At 46.5% G+C, this 27,694-nt stretch overlaps 1 protein-coding gene across 3 annotated transcripts in view; it reads right to left on the bottom strand.

Annotated features, from left to right (window-relative positions):
- Nucleotides 1-218: 218 nt before the first annotated feature.
- The window catches only part of POLR3G (RNA polymerase III subunit G), a 65,907-nt gene continuing 38,431 nt past the window's right edge, over nt 219-27,694 (bottom strand). For all 3 annotated transcript variants that reach the window (XM_030193380.1, XM_030193379.1, XM_030193381.1), the window contains 3 exons: nt 12,252-12,319; nt 5,362-5,484; nt 219-2,176 (listed from right to left, as the gene is read on the bottom strand). In XM_030193380.1, the coding sequence (XP_030049240.1) occupies nt 2,090-2,176; nt 5,362-5,484; nt 12,252-12,319 (278 nt within the window). In that variant the 3' untranslated portion in view covers nt 219-2,089. The remainder of the gene's footprint in view (nt 2,177-5,361; nt 5,485-12,251; nt 12,320-27,694) is intronic.

The raw sequence follows: 27,694 nt of genomic DNA, 5'->3' as shown, positions 1-27,694 counted from the left end.
AAGTAAGACTTACAAAGTTCTACAGGTTACATGGAGGCATATTTCAAAAGCACCTATGGAATTTTGTAAGTGCTTTGAAAATGAGCCCTATAGTAACCTATAAAGGTTACATGGAGGCGTATTTTCAAAAGCACTTAGACTTACAAAGTTCCATAATAACTTATGGAATCTTGTACGTATAAGTGCTTTGAAAATGAGCCCCATGGTAACCTATAGAACTTTGTGCTTTGAAAATGAGCCCCTATGTAACTTTGTAAGTCTAAGAACTTTAAAAATACGCCTCAGACTGTCTGTCCTAACATTTCATACAAGATTAATCATTGTTATGGAGTAAAAGGCAAACAATCCCCAATGCATCACTTGGGCATCATAAGTAGTTACTGATAATAGATGTGTGTTGAATCTATGATGCGGACCAGTATCTGAAATTCTACTTTATTTTTTTTTAAGTCCTCCAAAGGCAGCCACATGAGAAAAATCTTACTTTACATCAGCTGAAGCTCATTAATTCTGAGGGTCTTCAACTAAACTAATCAGATCTAGATGATAAAGATATTTGTGACTTTATCCTTTGGGCTTCATGTGAAAGGCACTGAATAAATAAAATGAGTAGTTGGCTATATGCTGATCACAGCTACTTACCATGCCTACTTTCAGGGCCGCCCAGGTGATCACATCCTGATAGGAGCAAGAGAGAGAAAACTCCAGCGCCAGGCCCCCCTTGGAGGCTGGGAGGACACAGAGCAGACACAGCAGACTGGCGGGGAACCCTGAAAGCAGAAGAGATACTCCTCCAGTGCTGCTCTTCTTCAGTCTGCTGCATTGCCTTCAGCGGCTGATTTTCCCCTCAGACCGCGCATGTTCGGTTTTGAAACCAAGCATGCGCGACCTGAGAGAAAAAGCAGCTGCAAGGGCAGGCCACGTGGCAGAGAGAAGAGCAGTAGTGCTGGAGGAAGTCTCTTCTGCTGGCGGGGCCTTGGGATCCCGCCAGCCAAGGTATTGTATTACAATTGTGGTGGGCTGCGATGGCGACAATCATTGAGGCAGGCGAGTAGGCGGTGATAGCGGCAATCCTTGTGACAGGTAGGCAGAGGGGTGGCAGCAGCGACAATCCCTGGGGTGGGGGGGAACAGCAGAAGTGACAATCCTTGGGGGAGGGGTGGCGGCGGCAGTAGCGATCCTTTGGGGGTGGGCTGGCGGTGGCCCTGCCCTGGACCCAGCTCAGGCTCTCAGTGGCCCTACCTACTTTCAAATTGATGCAAAGCACATGCCCCCAGATTTGGGCACACTGCTGAGATGTGCACACACCTTAATTGGCTAATGAACCATTAGAAGCAATAACTGGATGCTGACAGCCAATTACTAACATTAACTGGCACCAATTGGGGTTTGTGCATGCATCTGGCAAGCACACTATCACGCCGGGCACGCAGATCCCACAGAGTGCAACTCAAAAGGGGGTGGGCCGTGGGAGGTGCATGGGCACCTTTGGGCATTCTGAAAAGTTGCGTGTGCTGTTACTCAATAATGGGTCAGTGTGCCCAACTTGAGTGCCAGCATTAACACCAGGTTTCAGCAGGCGTTAAGTCTGGCGCCCAAAGTTAGGGCATGGGAATTGGTTCTAAGCGAGATTCTACAGAATCATGCTTAGCACCCATCTTTTCCAGCACCTATTTTTGAGCACCATTTATATCTGGCCCATGGGGGTACTTGAAGGCACAAATAAGATTATGCAACAAGAGCGAAAAGGAGAAAAGTTATCTGTTGTGCAAAACGATCTAGACCTGATTAATACATAGCTTTAAGCGTTCAGTACAGAACTTCCTGTCATAAGAATCCTCCTTTTTTTCCCTGAACCAGTATTTATAATGTTCTTGCATTGCTTTTCAAGAATCAGGAGAAAGCAGCTTAGGCTAAATATGTACAGAGACAGAAGAAAGACATCTTTGCCTCCTCTTTAGGCACTTTTCAGCTGTAGTGGGTGGATCCCCATCATACCCCCACCATTGAAGAGTATATTAAATAAAAAAAATAAGGATAACAGATTTTTGTTTTCCAGACATAACAAAAGAGCACCATGTTTAAACCACTAGTAGGTAGCTTCATCCATGTTGTCATCACTGCCTTCACCAAACTCATCTCCATCTTCAAAGTAGGAAGAAATGTAGTCATTTTCCTAAAAAGGAAAAACAGAGTAGGCAAGAAATGATTAAATTGAAGTTATTTGCACTAAATGGCACAAGAGGTGAATCCAATCATATCACCACAGAGAATATTCAAAAGCATGGATTAATGAGACAAAGTCAACGTGGATTTAGTGAAGGGAAATCATATACTATATTTCTTTGAAGGGGTGAACAAACGTCAGTGGCGTAGCCAGACCTGACATTTTGGCTGGGCCCAGAGCTAATATGGGTGGGCACTACACTTTTTTTTTTTTTTTAATTTTTACCTAGGCACTGCAGATATCATCCCCACCCAAAAAACCACCAAAATGAGAGACAACTTTTTAAAAAATTAAGCTAGCTGGGCACTATTAAAATTTATTGTTGGGGAATTTCTGGGTGGGGATGGGCTCCTCATTGCCCAAGGCAGTGAAACGTCTACCCCCCCCCCCCACCCAGAAGCCCACCACCAGACCAGAGCCATCATTTTGATTACAAAAGTAATCAAAACACTGGCTGCTCATGGTGGTGGGCTTCTGGGTGGGGGTGGGCTCTTCAAAGCCTAGGGCAAAAAAATGTATATTTTAATCATTAAATAAATACATTTTTTGCCCTAGGCAGTGAAGTTCTTAGTACCCCACCCAGAAATCCCTCAACAATAAATTTTAATAGTGCCCACCAGCTAGCTTAATTTAAAAAAATAACACGATAACATAATTTGTTACAAAAAAAAATAAGTATTTAAAAGTTTATTACCTGCAGTGCACTGCTGGGGGCTCAGCTGGCAGCTGCTTGCACTTGCAGTAAAGCACGTTTGTTTCTCGAAGAACTGATTGAATTGAAGAAGAACCTTTTCTCGTTGCACTAGTTCAATGTAGTTCAACCTCTGAGGCCTGGCAGTAAGCGTGCGTGCGGGACGAGCGGAGCCGGAGCGAGAATGAGGCTGAGCACGCTGCACGTAGGATGGAACAGCATCGCAGACGTCAGCAGCAGCACGCAGCGGCCTCCCACTCCCAGCACAGAAGGACGTCACAGGTGACAGGTCAAGAGCACTGATACCGGCTGCTGCACTGAAATTCAGTCACAGTGACTGTGACTGCGTGCCGCCGAGTCAGTGCTGCTGTGCCTAGGCTCAAGCCTGAAAGCCGGTAGGTGGTGGGATGGGAGGAGTAGATCAGCTGAGCGGGCACCGAGCGGTACGTGATACTATAGAAACGCATGCTGCAGGCAGTCAGTGTGCACTTTTCAACTGAACCGCGCTTGGGTGGGTGGGTGGGTGGGTGGGGTGAGATTGGATGGGCCTGGGCCCATCCAGGCCCGCCCGTAGCTACGCCCCTGAAACATGTGGATAAAGGTGAGCCGGTTGATATTGTGTATCTGGATTTTCAGAAGGCATTTGACAAAGTACCTCATGAAAGACTCCAGAGGAAACTGAAGAGTCATGGGATAGGGGGTAGTGTCCTATTGTGGATTAAAAACTGGTTAAAAGAAAACAGAGAGTAGGGTTAAATGGTCAGTATTCTCAATGGAGAAGGGTAGTTAGTGGTGTTCCCCAGGGGTCTGTGCTGGGACCGCTGCTTTTTAACATATTTATAAATTACCTAGAGATGGGAGTAACTAGTGAGGTAATTAAATTTGCTGATGACACAAAGTTATTCAAAGTCATTAAATCGCGGGAGGATTGTGAAAAATTACCAGAGGACCTTATGAGACTGGGAGACTGAGCGTCTAAATGGCAGATGACGTTTAATGTGAGCAAGTGCAAAGTGATGCATGTGGGAAAGAGGAACCCGAATTATAGCTACATCATGCAAGGTTCCACATTAGGAGTCACAGACCAAGAAAGGGATCTAGGTGTCGTCGTTGATGATACGTTGAAACCTTCTGCAGCTAAGAAAGCAAATAGAATGTTAGGTATTATTAGGAAAGGAATGGAAAACAAAAATGAGGATGTTATAATGCCTTTGTATCGCTCCATGGTGCGATCGCACCTCAAATATTCTGTTCAATTCTGGTTGCCGCATCTCAAAAAAGATATAGTGGAACTAGAAAAGGTACAGAGAAGGGCGACAAAAATGATAAAGGGGATGGGACAACTTCCCTATGAGGAAAGGCTAAAGCGGCTAGGGCTCTTCAGCTTGGAGAAAAGGCGGCTGAGGGGAGTTATGATAAAGGTCTATAAAATAATGAGTGGAGTTGAACGGGTAGATGTGAAGCATCCGTTTCCCAAAGCACAAAGCAAAATGATTTTGATTTCATCTCGTCAACTCTTCACAATGTAATCCATAACCTGAATTGTAACAAATTGTATTTCCACTATTCATAATGTATTGTAAGCCACACTGAGCCCGCAAAAAGGTGGGAAAATGTGGGATACAAATGCAATAAATAAATAAATAAATAAATAAAATAGCGTTCACTTACCAGAGAAATGTTCTCTTCTCTCGGAACTTCTCACATCTTACAAAAACTGCCACATCTATTTCCACACACACACACACACTCTCCACCTCATAATTCCTATTGGACAGTGATGTAGAATCCCTCTCTCATATTTTAACTCTTCACCAACATCCACACAGTTCCTTCAAGATAGCTGTATATTTGTATCAGCATAAACTAAAATATTTGTGTGTGCAAAAATGTATGTAGTCTATTTTTCACACAGTGTCTGTTTGTGGTTTGTCCACTCCTGGCTCTGGAGCAGGTGATTCCCTGGGAAGAGGAGTTCCTGATGTCACCCCCTACCTTTGGGAAGAATCAAGTTGTGGGGGGAGTCATGCCGTGTTTGGCTTGCATGCATTCAAGGCCCAATGCTGAGAAGCAAATGTGGGCGCTAGAGATCATTAGCGCTACTCTAGCACCTACATTTGATCACACTGAATGCTCAGAGCCAGCAAGCAAGTGAAACAACCTGCTGAACTCCAAGAAGAATATAAGTGTCTCCACTTTCTATCGTGTATGAAACTGCTTCTCTGTGCTGACATTGGCAGTAAGGAGGCTCAGTAACACCCTTTCACTCCTAGCCTGCATGTACATGGGAGTACAAGGCCAAAAAATTGATAATGAGAGCAAGAGAGAATAAAAGGCCAATGTATCAAACAGCCTGAAGTAGGGCCATATCCCTACAAGTCTGCTTCCCCTATCACTGCATGTGATTTTTCACACCCTTCCATACTGCAGAACTGAGCGGTACCTCCTCTTGCTCCTCTTCATCATATGCATCTGCTTCCTCTTCAGCTTCCTCCTCATCCTCTTTTTTTTCTTTCTCTTCTGTTTCCTCATCTGATTTTTCTGCATCACCTTTCTTTTCCAGCTCCTGGAACAAAATGCCTTTAATTGATCTCTTTCTAACTGTCCCGTTACTATAGCTTGACACATGGATTAGCAACTAAACAGGATATTAAAATGTGCTTCTCCTCCTTTCTTTCCTTTATGAAAAGGAATGAAAAATTATGTCTTACCTGATAATTTTCTTTCCTTTAGTCGCAACAGATGAATCCAGATACTTGCGGGTTGAGACTATCTACCAGTAGGTGGAGATAGGGAGCAATGAACGCTGCCATATAGGATGAGATGCTCCTTGGTAAGTCAGTATTGCTCATAACAAAGCAGACGGAAACAGAATTAAACATTTCTCCTTCCCCCAGTAGACCACAAAAGCAAAAAAATGCAGCAACCCAGTCCGACAGGAAAAACCAAACAACAGAAACCATCGGAACAACAGGGTGGGCCTATGGATTTATCTGCTGCAAGTAAAGGAAAGAAAATTATCAGGTATGACATAATATTTTCTTCCTTAGCGTCCGCAGCAGATGAATCCATATACTTGTGGGATGTAGCAAAGCAGTCCTGAAGTGTGTGTGTGAGGGGGGGGGGGGGGGAGAAACCAAAAGCACCTGCGGATAAGAGTAATACCCCAAAAGAGGCATCCAACTGAGCGAAAACATCCAAACAGTAGTGAGAGAGGAGGAGAATGCTGCAAGGAAGACCATGACGCCACTCTAAACAGTTCTCTAGGGAGAACAAAGGCGTGTCCGCCCCACACAACGCATCAGCTTATATAGAAGGCTCCCTGAATACGGCCAGAAGCGGGTACCGCTAGAAAACATATGGATGTAACAGCCTCCTTGACCCAGCACAGTGGTGACATGCTTAGCACTCCCTTGATGCTCCGAGCAAAGCCCGGAGAAAATAATCTGACCAACATAACTCGCTACTACTACTACTTATTTCTAAAGCGCTACTAGACCTAAGCAGCACTGTACTCACTTCCAACTAGAGCAGGGTACACGGCGGAAGTCAAGCAAGGGAGAAGAATCCAAGGTGGAGGAAGATGACAGGGAGACACCACCTGAGGAAGACAAGATGGGCCAGTGTACCCCCACCCCAAAAAACCCAGAGGAATGTGTCAGAGCAATGTCTGGAGTTCCGAAATCCAGCTTATAGACCGAAAACTGGATTGCTGAACAAAACTAGGCTGTCCTGGACAAGAGCACCTGGCATCCATAAAACGAGGGTGAGTCTGACCTGGCTATAAAGAATGTGGAAGCTTGTCCACATGAAGATGCTGAAGCTTCGAATCCCGCAACAGCACGAAGTCCTCACCAAAAGACAGCCTGCCCATAAAAGGGAGCTAACCCCACCTCCATATGAAGATGCAGCTGCCGCTCAGCAGCGCAAGCACCGGAAATGACAGGTCATGTCCGCCAAAGACACCTGCTTGAACCATGCTGGAATCAAGACAAACAAGGAATCCACCAGACATGGCTGCCCCAACTCCACATCTGACCAGACAGGAGGGGAACTGTTGGCTTCCTGGAAGAATCTGAAAGCTGATGCACCCAGCTAAGGCCCGCTCTAGTGGAATGCAAGCCACAGATAGCCACCCGAAGAACGAGAGAGCACTGCCAAATCGTCCGAGGGACATGCTGAATTCTCCAGGGGCTTGGAAGGCTTAAGAAAGATGAAGAGACCCCCATCTGCAGCAAGAGAGAGAACCAGAAGAAGGGTGTACTGAATCCTCCAGTAGCCTGTAGAGTCCGAGAAATGAAAATCCCCAACTAAGAAGGGACCACCAAAGTGACCCGATATGGAATCTTGGCCATGGAATACTGCCCAAGATAAAGGCCATTGTGCCTAGCACTGGAACAAAATCCCAGACTCCAGGACCTAGCAGGGAAAAGAAAACCAACCTTGGGGAGTGAATCATCTACTGATGATTATCAGGAAGAAATGGTTTTAATAAGCCTCTGCCGAATATCCCAACCAAACACATCAAGAGTTTAGTAGGAAACAACTGATTCTCGGTGGAATCGCACCCCAATCCAAAGGACTGAAGAAGAGAAGCCAGCTGGGAAGAAACGTGCAAACCTTCCTGAGAGGAAGAGGCACATATCAGCCAATCGTAAGAAATAAATGAACATGAAAGTCATCCTCACGAAGAAAGGGCTGCCACTACTACCCCGATCTGGAAACAGCATGTTCTTGGTGACATGGAAAGGGTGAAACATCATATCAGAAATTGTGAATGGTGTCCAAGGATGGTAACTGCAAGAAATCTTGAGGGAAGACAAAATGGGAACAAGAAAGCACGCATCTATGTGCTCCAGAGACGGTAGAAGCTCCACTAGCTGGAGTGAAGTTAATACAGGTTGCATCATTCCCATTGTGAAATGGAGAACTTTGAACACTCTGTGGACCCCAGAGAAATCCAAACCCAGGCAGAAGGAAAGTCCTTTCATGGAAACTAAAACAACACAGCGCACTTCCTATTCCCAAGTGCCCCTGGGGAGAGAGAATCTACAGTGCTTAAAAGAAATGCGTAGGTGGCTGGAACAGTAGGAAATTTGGGCTGAAGCCTACATGGAGATTCCAAGGAAAAGAAAACTGCAGTGGAATGAACCTCAGTGTGCAATACTGCTATTGGATTTCCAAGACCCAACAACCTGAGGCCAAGCCGGTCTACTCCTCACAGAACCAGAGAGAAATCCTACCATTATGACACCCGAGAATTAAAGCAAGACCTGCTACACGCAGAGTTGGCTGTGAAAGGCTAGTGCTTTCTGACAGCACGAAAGGTAGTTTATCTAAAAAAGCAGGAACCTTGCCAGCAGATGGGCCGGAGCTGCAAGACCTGGCCTCACAAAACTGAAGTTGAGACCAGCAAGAGACTTATTCTCTAGCAATCTCTGAAACTTGAAGTTCCCTAGGACCAAAACCAACTGTTCCAGATCCTCTGCAAACAGAAGTTTGACTCAGACAGATATGTTTCTGGAGGCCCCCACCATTCTCCAGTGGCTAATTTAGAACCAGCTACATGCTGAGAGTGACAAGGCGCGACTGATGCAGCCCAGCCCAAGAACTGACCGGCATGACTGTATAAGGGATCAAACCAGTAAGACACTGAGCCAGAGGGTGCAGCAGAAAATAACTGAGTGTTCCAAGGTACACTACTGATGGCAAATAGTGGAAAGAAATGCCCCAGGGACCTCTGAACCCCTGTGTTCCCTTGCAGTTGGTTGCAGAAACCAAATAAGCTCTACCCATACCTAGGAATACCTCTTAAAGGTCTAGTAGTTCAAGATTATGAAAGGGTATAAAAGAATAATGGAAGCATGTAGAGACCTTGCGAAATCCAGAGAATGGCACTGCCAAAACAGCAGTGAGATAAGCCAGAATGCCATAGAGGTGGTGCAGACACAGTAGAGTCTGAAGCTGGCATGCAAATGCCTTGGCTGCGCCAGGAACAACAGCCCTGAGCAGAGCCGTTGTGAACATTTTAGAGAGCCAAATGTTAGCCCAGGAGTGCAGTGGCTGCGCTTCTAGCCACGCCATGACCTGAGGTCCAAGGCTAGCCAGACAAGAAAGGGAAGAAAACGATCTCTAGGAAGTAATACACCCAGTAGCCGGGCACCTGTGACCCCGCAGGTAAAGGCTAGGTACCTTTGCAAAAAAAAAAAAAACCCAAACAAATCGGTAAGTATCCAGGACCCTGGAGAAAGACCCACAGATCTGTAGTGGGAAGCAATACCAGTACTCCAGGAGCCTAGTAGCTGCACTAAATATGAAGATACCCTCTAGGCCAACCGAAACAGCCTGCAGCAGAAGCCCTGCTTAACGCCCCACCAGAAGAAAAGCCCATGCATCCGCAGAGACTTGCAACCAGAGACATGTCTCTTGGAAAAAAAGGCCCTGCACTGCCACAGGGAAAAGAAAAGTGGCAAGTGAGAAAGGTCCACACATGATGGGGGCCACTGCATGGAGGGTTTTTTTTGGGGGGAAAGTCCTAAATGATCTGTCTGCCCGGAGACTCAAAAGTTCCTACCAAAAGAGAAGATTACCCAGGGCCCCCCAAAGAGATTTCTCCTAGGACCTCGGTCCCCCAGAAGCACTGCCCGAAGGCTGCTCACAGGCCATAAGAAATATGGGTGACCCCACTGTGTAAGCAGAAGGAAACCAAATGCTCCACAGTCCAGAGGAAAAACCATGGTTCCTCATATTACTGGTACGGGATCGCCTGGGGAGACCCCCTGCGCTAAAAGTAAGCCCTGGACCCTCGCAGAGATTAGTGAACTGCCTAGGGCTCACCATAGAAGGGGCTTGCAAACTCAGGGAACCCCCCCCCCCCCATATGGAGGGCTGGACAGGAGGGCCACTGGGTCCCCAGCTCATGACCTCCTGCCCGAGAGAGAGAAGCTACCGCTCAACAGGGCCATATATCCTTTCTTCTCTGCAAGGCAGGGCGGGAGAGAAGAACCCGTAAAGCAGGAACAGCACTGAAGATGGGGAAAACAGGCAGTGTCCAAAGCTCAACTCAAAGGGGATCCCTGCATGCTTTGCTGTTTTTATTTTTTTCCCCACACTCAAGAGAAAAAAGAAAGCCCTCGCCCACTCTGAGAAAAATCCTGTATCATCGGACATCAGGAAGCGAATCAGCATCCGGCCAGGCAAACGCAGAAGGAACCACAGAGTATGCTCACAAAACAGCCGCCGACACCAGAGGGAAATGAACTCATGCTCCCTTTGTGCGGGAAAGAACAAAATACTCTAGAGACAGTAATAGGCAAAGTAGGCATGTAAGCATACCTCAATAAAAGGTATAAATATGCTGCTAGTCACTCCAGGAATATGTCAGCCATTTCTAGCTGTGTTCAGGACCCGGTTACACTGAGCTTTCCTTATTTCATAGCAGGCTGCATGTATGTTTAGTTGTAACAGTCCTATCAGTTGTGCCAGACCACGTGCAGGGCTTCTGGCACTGCCAAGGTTAACCCTTCCGTTATGGTGCCATAAGCCAAGTTGCAATGCTGTGTATTGTTCACTTGAAAGTCACAGAAAAACTATGCTGTCACTGGAGACTTATTCAGAAAATGACCCAGGATTTTTCTGCTTAGTAATTTGTGGGTTACATGCAAAGTGCCAAACAAAATACATTTAATAATAAAAATCTTACATTGGAAAGTCATGTGAAGAATACCACTAAGAAAATGTTCCATTCAATGTGGAAACTTAAGAGAATTAAACCTCTATTCCCAAGAGATATATTTCGCAGCCTGGTGCAGTCAATGGTGTTAAGTCACTTAGACTATTGCAATGCTCTATACGCTGGCTGTAAAGACCAAATCATCAAGAGACTTCAGACAGCCCAGAATACTGCAGCCAGACTCATATTTGGTACAGCAAAATACGAAAGTGCCACACCCCTTAGAGAGAAACTGCACTGGCTCCCAATCAAGGAACGCATTATGTTCAAGATCTGTACCTTGATTCACAAAATCATTCATGGAGATGCTCCAGTCTATATGTCAGACCTCATAGATCTACCACTCAGGAACTCCAAAATATCATCTCGCACATTCCTAAATCTCCACTTCCCAAGCTGTAAAGGACTAAAATACAAACTGACACATGCATCCAGTTTTTCTTATATAGGCACGCAGCTATGGAATGCACTACCAACTGCTATGAAAAAAATGCACAATCTAATCAACTTTTGGAAATCCTTGAAGACCCACCTCTTTAACAAAATATACCACAATGAGCCATCATCTGAACTTTAGTACAGTACCGTTTTCATCTGTTATTCCATTAATGTTCTCTCTATACATGTTACGTTTATACACTATATTTCCTATGTTTCTTATATAAATACTAATTATATATGTTAATTCAGTCATGTTGATACCATGACGGACAGTAACAAAAGAGAGGGTATTACAGCATACAAGTACACAACACAAAAAAAGAAAAGCACCACTGGGCCTTCAAGAAAGAGATAATAGCCGTCCTTTATTGTGAAAAAGACCCAACACGGGCCGTGTTTCGGCGCACAAGTGCCTGCCTCAGGGGTCAGGGTATATCTTCACAATGTATGAGCAGAAGTTCTAAATGAATTGCCAGCTACCGCTAGCCAGCGTTCAGCGTGATTGAATGTACGTCCAGCGGTAGCTGGCAATTCATTTAGAACTTCTGCTCATACATTGTGAAGATATACCCTGACCCTTGAGGCAGGCACTTGCACGCCGAAACACGGCCCGTGTCGGGTCTTTTTCACAATAAAGGACTGCTATTATCTCTTTCTTGAAGGCCCAGTGGTGCTTTTCTTTGTCTGTGATACCATGACGGAGCAATGTAAGCCACATAGAGCCTGGGAATATGTGGGATATAAATGCAATAGATAAATAAAAAAAAAAAATAATACTATGCAAGCTATCTTGTTTAAAAGTGCCATACTATTTTATTTGAAATAGGCAGGGGCAACACATTTTCTCATATGAAAAAAAAAAGTGACAGCTATTTCCAGTGAATAACTAAATCTGAGAACTACAATATACTATAGCACTTCAGATTGCTTGGGGGGCAATCCTAGTTTTGGACACATACATGACTTTGCTGATAATCCAGGTTGTTTTTGCAAGGTGGCATGGCCTACTGGTTAGAGCAATGGGCTGAACACCAGAGAAACAGTAGGTAAGTCACTGTCTCCTGTTGTATGAGACAGCCACTTATTTATATACTTTTTTGGGAAGGGACTTACTTAGAAATATGTATTAAAAATCCAATTTTTAATTAGAAAAATCATACCTCTATCTTTTTCAGTACATCCACATTACTGCGTGCTGCTGGGATGTTTGTCTTTTTCTGCTTTACAACTGGGGAAATAAAAAGTTGTTGGTTGACATGTGTTCCAATACTCCAAGAATGGTGAACAAGTTTGTGGTCTGTTTTATTTCTGTTTGAAATGATTAAGGGCCTGATGCACAAAGGCACCTATTAAATATGGGTGTCTCTGGAAAACTTATTGAGTTGCAAACAGCGACTAATGCACAAAGGGGATCGCATGCAAATGAGATGCACGGATCCACCTTTGTGCATCAGTCGCAATTTATGATTTGAAGCTGTCAAACGCATTTGACAGCTGGAGTTTTTTTGAGTTGCACAGAGGGGGGCTCCACCAGACCTCCCCACGCAACTCAAAAACCTCCCTGATGGCCTAGTGAAACCCCCCTCCCAACCTGATCTTCTCCCCCCCCCCCCCTAAGACCTTTTAAAAATTCCCTGGTGGTCCAGTGGAGCTCAACCTGAACCCCACCCCTGAATCCCTCCAAGCAAAACACCTCCCAACCCCCTCCCCCCCACTATAAATATCACTTCCTGGTGGTCTAGTGACCCTCTACACCCAGTGGTGTACGAAGGGGGGGGGCGGTGGGGGCAGTCTGCCCTGGGTACAAGCCGCTGGGGGGTGCCGCGGCGCGCGCTGCTGCGAGAGTTCGCTAACTTCTCTCATTCGCTGCAGCTCCCTCTGCCCCGGAACAGGGGCAGAGGGAGCTGCAGCGAACGAGGAAAGTTAGTAAACTCGCAGCAGGCGCGCGCTGCGGCACCCCCCCCCCCAGCGGCATGCACCCGGGGGGGGGCTCTTTCGCCGGGGGGGGGGGGGGGGGGGCGCTGCACTTGGGGGGCGGGGCGCCACCCCAGGTGTCCGCCCCCCTAGGAACGCCACTGTCCTGTATTGCTAGACAAAAAAGTTACACAAAGATAGCCTTGAGTGGAACCCTGATAGAGAAACACACACACACATTCTAGTCAGAAATTTAAAATTTATCACTTAAATATCAAACTAAAGATTTCATCATATGTGCCACCTAGGAGGCAAAAAAAAAAAAAAAGAAGAAAGAATGGACACAAAGCAAGAGAAAGTGTATGGGCCACAAAAGATTGCAGGGAACACCCCCCCCCCCCCCCCCCCCCCCCCCCACCCACAAAAAAAAAAAAAAAAATTCCAATTCAAGAACTATTGAGCAGACAAATGTGAAGAACTGCAAAAGCCAGGCTGGACCAAAAAAACGCATCACATTTCACCATAAAAAAAACAGCAGATGCCTAAATGAAGCATATGAGCCCCCAGGGCATGTTGTCTTTCCACTGTCATACCCTTCCAGATTTAGGGAGAAGTTGGATACCAGAAGATAGCCCTATGCAACACTAAAACGGGGGGGGGGGGGGGGGGGGGGGGGAGGGTGAGGTGAAGGGAGTAAGATGTGTTATTCTAACTTGTTTACAGTTAGGAATGGTCCCAGAGGACTGAAGAAGGGCAGATGCACTCCCTCTTCACAAAAGCAGAAGTGAGGAGGAGGCTGGGAACTAGACTGGTTAGTTCTACTTCTGTGATGAGTAAATTAATGTAAACACAGCAGAGAATAGTACAGTTTCCTTAGCGTCTTCACCAGACCACTCCAGAACTTGTGGGTTCCACTGACCAGCAGGTGGAGATAGAGAACACGGATATGTGATCTTCCTCATTAGGTCACTGTGCAGTGCCAGTTCTCAGTATATATCTCCAAAAGGTGAAGGATAAATTTCTGTGCAGCTCCTGAATTGGTTGGACGAGACCTGCTCCTGAAACAGTTATGTCAGTATTTCTTTTCAGTAGAGCAGGGAGATTTTCTTGTGATGCAGCATTTGAGCCTTATAAGTAACCCTGAGGTGTCTAGATTCCTCCCCCACCCTTCCAGTTTCACTTCATCTTTCTTCTGCAGCCAACTGCATAATGAGGAAGAAAAAGCATAATATACAAGGACACTGCTGGTAAAGAGCACATCTTTTATTTCTATCAGAATCACTGGAGAGAGCATGGGGGCAGATATTGCCTTAATCATTCTGTAACCCAAGAAGCTGGAAGAAAGTTCTCACCTCTGGCTTTTATTCTTGGCAATTATCTCCTTTACTTTAAGGCAAGGAGGTTGATTTAGTTGAACTGGCACTCTCCACATGGTTGCTTCTGCTGTGGAGCTTGATAAGCTGCCTTGTCGCAGTGCTCTTCTTGCCCTCTTCATTGGCTTGTCTCAGTCAGAACACAGGGACAACCTTGACTCATCATAGCAGGGAAACTCTTTATTCATTTCTGAGCTAACCAGTTTTCCCCCAGAAACTGTGGGAATGGCAACCTTCTTGTCTCATGCTAGTTCGGTTTCTGGTACCTTAGTGCAGGCAGTATCTTAGATAAGACCAGACATTCAACCTGCCTCAGTGGCATGCGTGATGGATTCTCCTGAACTTCAAAGCTCTAATCTGCCCTTTTCTCCGGATTCCCTTCTTCTATTGCATCAAGTTACATGTTAAAGAGGGCTCAAGATCCACAGGCCAAGACATATGCACCCAGGTTCTCTCATGAGGCTTCAGCTGCTAAGTGTTCCAAGGCTTGAAAAACTGTTGGAACTGGCAATCCAAGTCCCTGTTGGCTGCTTCATCTACAAGCTGAGTAGCTGCAGAGTACTCTTTTTTTTAAGGAAACTGTCAGAAGAAGAAAAATGTCCTTTAGATGAAGGAGATGATCCCATAATAGTAAGGGTTTCATAAGATGAAACATTCAATGCTCATAACCAAGTCTCTTGGTATTTCTGCTTCTTCTGCTGAATAATTCTTTTCCCCAGAGGACTCTACTATGGATGGGATCAGAAGACACACCAAAGGCTTTTCCCATGTATCAGTCCATTCAGGCTTGTAATGGTTAAGCTCTAGCCTTTGGTTCCAGATAAAAAGAATAAAACTTAATCAGCTGAAAGTACATGCCCTGGTAATGGCAGTTACTTAGAAAACTACTACTCCAGTTGAAGGGAAGAGTGGCCCTTAAGGATCTCTCCAAGACTGTAAGGTTAAATTGTCATTGAAACAATCCTTTCAGGTAGCTGTGTTATTTATTTATTTGTATCCCACATTTTCCCACCTATTTGCAGGCTCAATGTGGCTTACAATATTCCGCCCTGGCTATTGCCATAGCTGAGTAAAGTAAAGATACAATTAGTAATTACACAAGAATATGAGTAACATAGTGAGTTAAAGCATTAGGTATAACAAGTCAATAATGAAATAACAATTAAAACAGTAATTTACTAAAGTTCAAGTGAAGGGTCGTTGTGATATGTTCTATTGAAGAGATAGGCCTTCAGTGATTTTCGGAAGTTGATTAGGTCGCTTATTTTTTTCACATCAATTGGTAATGCATTCCAAAGCTGCGTTCCTATATAAAAGAAAACTGGATGAATGTGTTAATTTATATTTTAGTCCTTTGCAGCTAGGGAAGTGAAGATTTAGGAATGTGCGTGAAGATCTTTTAGTATTCCTGGATGGTAAGTCAATAAGGTCTGAAATGTAGACCGGGGCATCTCCATAAAAAAACTTTATGAATTAGGGTGCAAACCTTGAACGTGATACGTTCCCTAAGAGGAAGCCAATGTAATTTTTCTCTTAAGGGTGTGGCACTGTCATATTTTGTTTTACCAAATATGAGTCTGGCTGCAGTATTTTGGGCTGTTTGAAGTTTCTTGATGATTTGTTCTTTACAACCAGCGTAAAGTGCATTGCAGTAATCTAGGTGACTTAGAACCAGTGATTGTACCAGACTGCGAAATATGTTTATTGGGAAGAAAGGTCTCACTCTTTTGAGTTTCCACATTGAGTGGAACATTTTCTTAGGTTAGGTGTTAGGTTTGCAAGCTTTATTTGTAAACTCTTATGTAGCCAGAGCCTGTCTTTGTTGGTTTCAGTGTATCAATTTGGAGCACAATTTGAAGCTCCAAAGGTCCAAATGGGTTTGTGCATATATAGAGGCAGGTTTGCTTTATGTAACAGATGCTGCGTCTCACTTGATTCACGCTCTGGCATAGTGTTGTCAGTTTAGGCTAGGCATCTTTTGTGGCTCAGGAATTGAACTGCAGAATCGTCTTACCTTAGCAAGCTCCCTTTCAGAGGTAAAATTGTTGGATGAAGACTTGGAGAAAATAGTTAAGGACTTAAGGGATGTGAGATCCCAAAGATAAACACAGAATAAGATTATCTTCTTGTTCTTTCCTTTGCCCTCTCCCACCTTTGGGATGCTAAGTGTTATAGGCCAGGGTGCTCTAATTATTCTCAAACGTCCCACTACCAGGCAAAGTGGCCTTTTTTTCAAACTGGCAAGAGAAGATGAACTCTGCGGCAAACCTACAAATTCCTTTCACTCTGCCCAATGATGTTGTCTGGGTCCACTCTTCAGGAGCTGTGATAGAAGGGCATCTTTCTAACTTGAGGAGTGGACCAGGAATTTTTCAAATGTAATGTTGTTGGTGGTGGCAGCAGCATTTCTGCATTGAGAAAGGATGAGTCCTCTTTTCAGAAGTGTCTCCAAATAACATCCAAAGTGGTGCAGCTGCTTCAGCTGTTGAGCTGGGTGATCAACTTCAGCAAAGAGTGCTTTTCAATACCAGACAAAGTTTTTCTGCCAGAGCACAGGCTGCAGAAACGTCAACTACAGATCAGTCTTTTTACAGCAACAAAATTATCATGCCTGGGACTACTTGCATGTCCTAACAGCATCTATGGAGATGGTTCTTTGGGTGACAGCTCATATGAAACCACTACAAATTTCTTTTCTACAAAACAAGACACCAGAAACTTAGAACTATGAAGCTTGCCTTCAATGGACCACGCAGGCAGGGGTCAGTGGCTGTGCAATCTTCTGAAATGAGTTACCTTCTTGTCTCTGGAAGTGGTGGTAGTCATCACTGATGCCAGTATGTTCAGTTGGGGAGTGATTGCCAAGCTCAATGAGCTCAGAGCAAAAAAAAAAAAAAAGACAACAGAAGAAGCCTGGTCAATCATCTCAAACTACAAGCTATTCACAAAAAAGCCTTATGTGCCTTTATCAAACTCCTTCAAGGGAAAACAACTTGAATTCCCCCCCCTCCCCCCAGCCATGCCATGGTGATAGCGTTCAGATGGGGGAACAAGATGTTGGTAGCTTTGCTTCTCTTCCTTTGGACAGAGAAGCATCCATTTGGCCTATTGGCATTGCAAATAGCTGGGAGTTCAGAAATTTCAGGTAGATTTCCCCAATAGACACTGTCTAGGTCTAGGGAAGTGGGAATTCTCACAGGTGGCCTTCAACCTGATTGTGACATGCTGAGACTTACCAATCATGGATCTGATGGCTTCATAATCAAATTCCAAAGTTCCCCCAATTCTTCAGTCGTCTCAAGGAATTCAGCACCAAGGGTCCAGATGCCGTTCAGCAGTGGTCTCAGTTCAGTCTTCTTTATGTATTCCTTCTGTGGCCAATGCTGGGGCTAGTACTTCAAAAGACTGCATCACATCCAGGGTCAGTAGTTCTGGTGGATCCAAACAGACCCTGAAGACTATGGTATGGAGACCTTGTTTGTCTCCAAGTGGGTTGAGCATGTCATCTTCCTTATCATAAGGAACTTCTGTTCTAAGGACCAATAATCATACGAGATTGGTCTTCCTTTGGTCTTATCCACTGGCTCTTTAAAGGTCAAGACTAAAGCAAAAGATTTACTCAGAGGAGGTTACCACAACCTTACTTCAGACTAGAAAAATCTCCAGTTTGGTAACTTATGCGAGAGTACGGAGAGGCTTTTTGTTGTTGTTGTTTGGTTTTTTTTGTTATTTTTTTAGGGTTGGTACTCCAGACCGCCTTGGATGAAATTTCTTCATGAAAGAAGTTAATAAATCCCAATCAATAAATAGAGTGATTTCTCTCTCCTTTTCATTTTATTTCTCATACTTTGGCTTTTCCTTCAAGGTGGTCTTAAGAGGAGTTTACCTCTTGGATCACAAGTTGCAGCTTTTGTGTGCTTTAGGAGGTTGCTTAGAGAATCTTCTTTGGCTGCTCATCCTGATAAAGTTCATTTTATGAAACAGTAAACTGGATCCAGCCTCTTATGCAGTCTCCTTATCCAGAGTGGAATCCTAATTTGGTCCTCATATCACTATAGCAGGCACCATTTGAGCTTCTGAACTACAGGCTCTTTCTTGTAGGAATCTGTTTTGCCATTTTACAGAAGCGGAGTCTTTATTCACAATGTTCCATCATTTCTTCCAAAAGTAATTTCCCCAATCTTATATCCTTCCTTATCATCATCAAGAATATTCTGGTTCTGAACATACCTCCACAAAATTATTAAGCATGCACTGAACTCCGATGACATATTTGGAGGAGACATGTGATTTTGTAGAACAAACAGATGGTTTATTCTTTTTGGAAACTTAAAAAAAAATAGAGAGACAGACTCAAAGGTTATGATAGTTTACTGGTTGAAGGAAATGATTTCCTCAGCCTACCTTCTGGCGAGTAAACATCCACCTTTTGATTTAAAAGGCACATTCTATGAGGGGTGTAGATACTTTGAATTACAAGTTGTTTTTTCTGAAGATATTTGTAGAGTCACTATCAGGCTCATTTTCGAAAGAGAAGGACGCCCATATTTTGGCACAAATCTGAAGATGGGCGTCGTCCTCACAGGGTCATCCAAATCGGTATAATCGAAAGCCAATTTTGGGTGTCCCCAACTGCTTTCTGTCAAAGGGACGGCCAAAGTTCAAGGGGGTGTATCGGAGGCTTAGAGAAAGCGGGACTTGGGCTTGCCTAACACATGGGTGTCCTCGACCCTTAATGGAAAAAAAAGGGCGCCCCTGACAAGCACTTGGACGACTTTACCTGGTCCTGTTTTTCTTATGACCAAGGCACAAAAAGGTGCCCGAACGGATCAGATGACCACCGGAGAGAATCAGGGATTACCTTCCCTTACTCCCCTTGTGGCCACTAACCCCCTTCCACCCTCAAAAAATAATTTTTAAAAATATTTTTTGCCAGCCTCTATGCCAGCCTCAGATGTCATACTCAGGTCCGTGACAGCAGTATGCAGGTCCCTAAAGCAGTTTTAGTGGGTGCAGTGCACTTCAGGCAGGCAGACCAGGCCCATACCCCCACCTACCTTTTACGTTTGAGGAGGAAACAGCGAGCCCTCCAAAATCCACCAGAAACCCACTGTACCCACATCTAGGTGCCCCCCTTCACCCATAAGGGCTATGGTAATGGTGTACAGTTGTGGGTAGTGGGTTTTGGGGGGCTCAGCATACAAGGTAAGGGAGCTATGTTCCTGGGAGCAATTTATGAAGTCCACTGCAGTGCCCCCTAGGGTGCCTGGTTGGTGTCCTGGCATGTCAGGGGGACCAGTGCACTACAAATGCTACCTCCTCCCACGACCAAAGGGCTTGCATTTGGTCATTTCTGAGATGGGTGTCCTTGGTTTCCATTATCGCTGAAAAACAGAAACAGCCAAGTCTAAGGATGACCATCTCTAAGGACAACCAAAATGTCAAGATTTGGGCGTCCCCGGCTGTATTATCAAAACAAAAGATGGACGTCCATCTTTTTCGATAATATGGGTTTTCCCGCCCCTCCATCGGGACGTTTTACGAGGACGTTCTCAACAAAACTTGGACATACCTTTCGATTATGCCCCTCAATATGGTCTTCTCTAGGCATTACAGATTGGATGTAGCTCTCAGAGAAAATTTCCTTTGGATCTTCAGTAATCTGAGCAGGGGTTTCTGGATCCCTTCCATCTTAAGGGCTATTTGGGCCATTTGGTCTTTCCATATCATCATGCTGATCAATCCATAGACTGGTGGGTTGTGTCCATCTACCAGCAGGTGGAGATAGAGAGCAATCCTTTTGCCTCCCTATATGTGGTCATGTGTTGCCGGAAACTCCTCAGTATGTTCTCTATCTCAGCAGGTGGTGGTCACACACAGCAGCAGCTCTGGCTAGGCCTCCAAGCCTAATTTTTAGGTTTTGTTGAGTGCCTGGGGTTGAGGGCTCTTCTTGAGCATGTGCAAAACTGGTGGCGCCAGGTCCCTCCTTTTCTCCCCCCTCCTGCTGGCTCCGTTAAAAAAAAAAAAATTTTGGACGTCCTTAAGGGCGTTTATTTCGACGTTTATTTAAACGTTTATTGCAGCTACTCACTGGGACACCAGGTCATTACAGCTCGGAGCGAGAAGCAGGTAATTTTTACCTTTTTATAGCGGGCAGGGGGTTCCCCGATTGATCTCCACGTGGCCTATGGCGTCGGAGGGCGAGGGCGCGAAGAATCGCTCCCCGGACTGCGTGTGCGCTTCTAGCGGGGATGTGGGGGTTTTAAAGTCTGATTCGCCCTTGTTGGGTGTCAGTTTGGAGGCCGGTCAGTGTCCCGGGTCTTCCTCCGGCGCGGCGGTTTTTCCCGCCATAAACACCCATCCCCCGCTGCTCGCCTCCGCCATCTTGGCCGGCCACTCTGCTCGGACGGCTTCTTCTTGGGCCGCCCTTGAGCTGGGAGACGTTCATGCCATGGCCGCCCTTGATTTGGGCGATGGCAAAAAAGCGGCTAAAGTTAAGCGCCGTTCTTCCCGCGCGGCTCCTTCGCGGAGTGTCACGCCGGACGCCATCTTGGATGCGCAGCATGTGGCTCCCCCGCTCTTGCGAGCGCCGGTTGAGGGTGCGTCTAGGGCTGTGGCCCAGGCTGCTGAAATACACAGTCTGGGGGGTTTCTCCCCCGAGTTTATTTTGCTGCTGCATCAGGCTTTCCTTATGCAAAACGCTGCCCCTTCTCCCTTGTCCGATAACGGAGTTGAGGCCCCCGGAAGTAAACGCCCTCGGGTGGATTCCCAGGCCTTAGAGGACGCTGTTTCCTCTGATGTAGATGAGGGCAGCGTATCTGAGTTCTCCCAACGGTCCTTTGGGGATTCCTTGGAGGAGACGGATTCCCGCTCGGATGGAGCGGATGACCCCTCTGCAGCGCGGATCTTTCGCTCAGAGGATTTGCCCAACCTGTTACTGCAGGCCATGAGCATTTTGAAGATTTCCTCGCCAGAGGACGTCTCTCCCTCAGCCCCTGTTGGCTCTGCCATTATGCTGGGGACGAAGCGCCCGCCTAGAACCTTCCACGTGCATGATGCCATGCACACCTTAATTTCGGCTCAATGGGATGTCCCGGAAGCGAGCCTCAAAGTGGGTAGGGCTATGTCCCGCCTCTATCCTTTGCCTGAAAGTGAACGTGAGGCCTTTCTTTGGCCTACCGTGGATTCTTTAATCACTGCGGTGACTAAGAAGACGGCGTTGCCGGTGGAAGGTGGCACGGCCCTAAAGGACGCCCAAGACAGAAGATTGGAAGCGGCTTTAAGGTCGTCCTTTGAGGCGGCTGCCTTAAGTTTGCAGGCCTCAGTTTGCGGCTCCTATGTGGCCAGGGTGTGCCTGACGATGGTGCAGCGGGCTTCCCCCTCGGATCCTTCCTTGAGGGCTGACTGGCCGGCCCTGGAATCGGGCTTGGCTTATTTGGCAGACTTATTGTATGATGTCTTGAGAGCCTCGGCTAAAGGCATGGCTCAGACAGTCTCTGCGCGGCGCTGGCTTTGGCTGAAACATTGATCTGCGGACCACGCCTCTAAGTCCCGCCTGCCTAACTTGCCTTTTAAAGGCAAGCTGCTCTTTGGGGTCGAGCTGGACAAAATCGTGACCGATCTCAGCACGTCTAAGGGCAAGAGGTTACCAGAGGTCAGGGCTCGGGCCAGTGCTCGCCCTGGTATCTCCAGAGGACGGTTTCAAGAAGCCCGTCGGTACCGCCCGGGCAAGTCGGGCTCCTCTGCCCCCTCTTCCTTCAAAAGGAACTTCTCCCCCAAGCAGCATTCTTTTCGCAGAGACCGCCGTCCCGGAGGTACGCCCTCCGGTCCTCCCCCAGGGTCTAGTACCCAATGACGGGGTCCTGGTCCATGGCCCAGTGCAGATTGGAGGACGCCTGTCCTAGTTTCTGGGCGAGTGGACCAAAGTAACTTCAGACACTTGGGTGCTGGAAGTCATCAGAGACGGCTACAAGTTAGAGTTCTGCCGACCCTTAAGAGACGGGTTTGTACTCTCTCCCTGCAAGTCTCCGGTCAAAGCTGTGGCAGTGCAGCAGACCTTGGACAACCTGATCCGCCTGGGTGCGGTCGTTCCGGTGCCAGAAAATCAGACTGGCAAGGGACGTTACTCCATTTACTTTGTGGTACCAAAGAAAGGGGGTTCTGTCCGGCCTATCCTCGACCTCAAAGGGGTCAATCGGGCCTTGAAAGTGCGGCACTTTCGCATGGAGACTCTCCGCTCTGTTATAGCGGCAGTGAAGGCAGGAGAGTTCTTGGCTTCCTTGGACATCAAGGAAGCGTACCTGCATATTCCCATCTGGCCTCCTCATCAATGCTTTCTGCGTTTTGCAGTACTGGGCCGACACTTCCAGTTCAGAGCCCTCCCTTTCGGGTTGGCTACTGCTCCGCGGACCTTCTCCAAAGTAATGGTGGTCATCGCGGCCTTCCTGCGAAAGGAAGGGGTACAAGTCCATCCTTATCTGGCCGACTGGTTGATCCGAGCCCCCTCTTATGCAGAGTGCGGCAAAGCTGTGGACCGGGTAGTTGCTCTTTTGAGCTCCCTGGGATGGATCATCAACTGGGAGAAGAGCCAGCTGCGCCCGACTCAGTCCCTGGAGTATCTGGGAGTTCGATTCGACACCCAAGTGGGCAGAGTGTTCCTGCCAGACAATCGGATTGTCAAGCTTCAGGCTCAGGTGGACCAGTTCCTAGTAGCCTCTCCTCTTCGGGCTTGGGACTATGTGCAGCTGTTGGGCTCTATGACGGCCACGATGGAAGTAGTGCCCTGGGCCAGGGCTCATATGAGACCACTACAACACTCTCTGCTGCAGCGCTGGACTCCGATGTCAGAGGATTATGCTGTGCGCCTTCCCTTGGACCCAGCAGTGCGCAAGGCGCTGAGCTGGTGGATGCAGACAGACAAGTTGTCTGCAGGAATGCCTCTGGTGACCCCGGAGTGGATTGTCGTCACGACGGACGTCTCTTTGTCGGGCTGGGGAGCCCACTGCTTGGGAAGGACAGTGCAGGGGCTCTGGTCTCCTGCAGAGGCAAAGTGGTCTATCAACCTCCTGGAACTCAGAGCCATTCGGTTGGCGCTTTTGGAGTTCATCCCGGTACTGGCGTTGAAGCCAGTACAGGTCCTGTCGGACAATGCCACGGCTGTGGCCTATGTCAACCGCCAGGGAGGTACCAAGAGCGCCCCTCTAGCCAAGGAGGCCATGAATCTATGCCAGTGGGCGGAAGCGAACCTGGAACAGCTGTCAGCGGCCCACATTGCCGGAGTCATGAATGTCAAGGCGGACTTTCTCAGTCGCCATACCTTGGAGCCCTGAGAGTGGCAGCTATCTGCTCAGGCGTTCTTGGACATCACGAAGCGCTGGGGCCAGCCGAGCCTAGATCTGATGGCGTCATCAGCCAATTGCCAAGTGCCGCGCTTTTTCAGCAGAGGACGGGACCCTCGATCCCTGGGAGTAGATGCTCTTCTCCAACAGTGGCCGACACAAGAGCTTCTCTATGTGTTCCCGCCCTGGCCCATGTTGGGCAGGGTGCTAGACCGGGTGGCAAAGCATCCGGGCCGGATAATCCTGGTGGGTCCGGACTGGCCCAGACGTCCCTGGTATGCGGACTTGATCAGGCTCTCAGTCGACAATCCTCTGCGGCTGCCAGTGGAGCAGGGCCTGTTACATCAGGGTCCCGTGGTGATGGAGGATCCCTCCCCCTTTGGTCTTATGGCCTGGCTATTGAGCGGCAGCGTCTGAGAAAGAAGGGCTTCTCAGACAAGGTCATCGCCACTATGCTGAGAGCGAGGAAGCGCTCTACTTCTACTGCTTACACCAGGGTTTGGCATATCTTTGCAGCGTGCTGTGAAGCAGGCTCACTTTCTCCCTTCACTGCTCCAATTTCTTCAGTGTTGGCGTTCCTGCAAGAAGGTCTGGAGAAAGGCCTGTCGCTCAGTTCCCTTAAAGTCCAGGTAGCGGCTCTGGCTTGCTTCAGGGGCCGCCTGAAGGGTGTTTCCCTGGCTTCGCAGCCAGATGTGGTGCGCTTTCTCAAGGGAGTTAATCACCTGCGCCCTCCTCTGCACTCAGTGGTGCCTGCGTGGAATCTCAACCTGGTGCTAAGAGCATTGCAGAAGCCGCCTTTTGAACCCTTGTAAAGGGCATCTCTGAAAGACCTGACGTTGAAAGCAGTCTTTTTGGTGGCTATCACTTCAGCCAGAAGAGTTTCCGAGCTCCAGGCGCTCTCATGTAGAGAGCCTTTTCTGCAGTTCACTGAGGCAGGAGTGACTATTCGCACAGTGCCTTCCTTCCTGCCCAAGATTGTTTCTCGCTTCCATGTGAATCAGCAGCTCTGTCTCCCTTCCTTTCGTAGGGAGGACTACCCATAGGAATACTCTGCTCTCAAATTTCTGGATGTGAGACGTGTCATCATCAGATACTTGGAAGTGACCAATGATTTCTGGAAATCAGATCATCTGTTTGTCCTGTTTGCAGGTCCTCGTAAGGGTCTGCAGGCTGCTAAGCCTACAGTGGCAAGATGGGTCAAGGAAGCCATTGCAGCGGCTTATGTGGCCACGGGGAAGGTGCCGCCTATCCAGCTGAAGGCTCACTCCACTAGAGCTCAGGCGGCCTCGATGGCAGAGGCCGGGTCCGTCTCCTTGGAAGAGATTTGCAAGGCGGCAACTTGGGCTTCAGCCCATACCTTCTCCAGGCATTACCGCTTGACTGTGGCTGCTCGGGCGGAGGCCCGGTTTGGAGCTTCAGTGTTGCGGTCAGGGATTTCAATGTCCCGCCCTGGGTGAGTACTGCTTCGGTACATCCCACCAGTCTATGGATTGATCAGCATGATGATATGGAAGGTAAAATTATGTATCATACCTGATAATTTTCTTTCCATTAATCATAGCTGATCAATCCATAGCCCCTCCCAGATATCTGTACTGTTTATATTCTGGTTGCATTTCAGGTTCAAGTTTAGTCTTCAGTTCCCGTTCAGGAGGACTTCGTGTTCAAGTTTTTCAATGAATTCTTCAAGAGTTGAGACGAATTTGTGTTACAGTGAGCTGCTGCATTCCTCTCCCCTCCGTTTTACGGGGCTGGATTGAGACTTAAATTCTGCCGGCGCTCCCTCCCGCTTCGTGCGGCAGTAGGGCAGTTTTGTACCCCTCCCGCTTCGGCGGTGTTAGGGTCAGTCAGCTCCTCCCGCGGTTGCGGTTGCAGGATAAGCCAGATCCCCCCGCATCGGCGGGTGTGGTGTCCCTCCCCTGCTCCGCGGGGATGAGCTGGACGGATTTCCCTCCCCCACTTGTGTGGGGATGAGCTGGGTTAATTCCCCTCCCCCATTTCGGCGGTGGTGAGCTGGGCAGAGTGTCCCTTCGTGGGTGTAATTCTCTAAGTGCTGAGTCCTGCGGATGGAGCTTGGATATCGACATACTGAGGAGTTTCCGGCAACACATGACCACATATAGGGAGGCAAAAGGATTGCTCTCTATCTCCACCTGCTGGTAGATGGACACAACCCACCAGTCTATGGATTGATCAGCTATGATTAATGGAAAGAAAATTATCAGGTATGATATATAATTTTACCTTATCTGCCGTCATGATTCTATGTTTCTATGATACATCCTTCAGGTTCTGGACTGATCTGGTACGGATACTAAGGAAGGAAGAATTAGTTCTTATCTGCTAATTTTTTTCCTTTAGTTGGTGCCAGAATCTTGTTCAAATTATCGTGTTTTCTTTATAAAACCCTAAATGGCATGCTTCCATCTTATTTTCACGGACATTTTAAGATAGTAAAAAATAATAGGGACTCAAAGGTTATGATAATTTGTTTTCCTACCATTCTCCTAGAGGTGTAAAAAAGTTTTTAAACATTGTGGGTATTTGTTCTCCTTCCAAGCAGCCAAATTTGTTAAAGAAATTTAATCTATAATTAGATCGTCTGATTCCTATTTAGTATTTTGTCATAATATTAAAACATTTTTATTTAGGAGGCACGTATTGAATATAGTATAATGCTATGAGACAACTGAAGATCAGGATACACTGACTATTCAATAAAATGTTCACTATGTTAAGAGGATAGGGAGGTAGAGATAAGTTTTCTATTTTTATTGTTTATATTATAATTCTTGGGAATTAACCAGTATCTTATTAAGTAAACCGCTATAAATTGAAAGGCTAGTGCAGGAAATAAGTTCTGTTATTATTATTATTAGTTCCATCAGACCAGTCCAGGCCCCCCCCCCCCCCCCCACTTGAGTTTAAGAACAAATTATAATTGTTCCTGCACTGTTGGTCTTCTCTACATAGGATTCAAGTTCTCTTGGTTTAAAGATTTTAAAAATATTTTCCCTTTGTTCTACTGAGTTATTTAGTGGATGCATAACAAAGATTGAAAATATTCTGATCTCTATGAGTTTGAACTGTCTCCACCTCTTTGTAAGGAAATACTGAGAGCTAGAACTAGACAATACCCTAATAAGACAAATATCAAATCAATGTTCTCTATCTCCACCTGCTGGTTGATGGACACAATCCTCAAGTTCTGGACGGGTCTGGTATGATTAAAAAAGAAATTAAAAGGTAAGACCTACTTCTGGAATCTAATAGATTGCAGGACTCAAGGCAGTATAGTTTTACTAGAGGTAGATCTTGTTGAACAAATCTGATAAATTTCTTTGACTGGGTGACCAAAGAGTTGGATTGAGGAAGAGAGATAAACATGGCTTACTAAGATTTCAACAAGGCCTTTGATACAATTCTGCATAAACATCTTACAAATCAACTGAGTGCCCTTGGTATGGGGCCCTAAAGTAACTGACTGAGTCAGAAACTGGTTGTGGAAAATGACAAAGAGTAGTGCTAACTGATAGTACCTTTTTCCCAGAATGAACAAGTGTGCCACAAGGATCGTTTCTTGGTGTGATTCCTTAATATTTTTGTAAGTGATATTTCCAAAAGGCTGTCTGTTAGGTTTGCCTCCATGTACGATACCAAAATCTGCAATATGGTAGATACTCCAGATAGTATGGTTAACAAGAGGGATCTAGTGAAGCTGCAAAATTCTAGATCATTCTTCAAGCTAATGAGTAAAGGGTCATTTGTGTGCATAAATACACAGAAAATTAGCACTTAACTCTGTGCTATTCTGTAAGTGTACACGAAAGTGCAAGGGGACATACGGTGGATGGAGAATGGATGGGACATGGACATGGCTCCCAATTACATATACAACTTATACAATACTGAGAGTTAAATGCATTCCAGACGCATTTAGGTGCCCAGAGTTAATGCCAGGTGGCTAAATATATGGCA

The sequence above is a fragment of the Microcaecilia unicolor genome, chromosome 2 (assembly GCF_901765095.1).
Source record: "Microcaecilia unicolor chromosome 2, aMicUni1.1, whole genome shotgun sequence".
NCBI classification, from domain to species: Eukaryota; Metazoa; Chordata; class Amphibia; order Gymnophiona; family Siphonopidae; genus Microcaecilia; species Microcaecilia unicolor.
The sequence above is the reverse complement of the archived record's forward strand: the minus strand, read 5'-3'. Positions and strand labels throughout refer to the sequence as shown.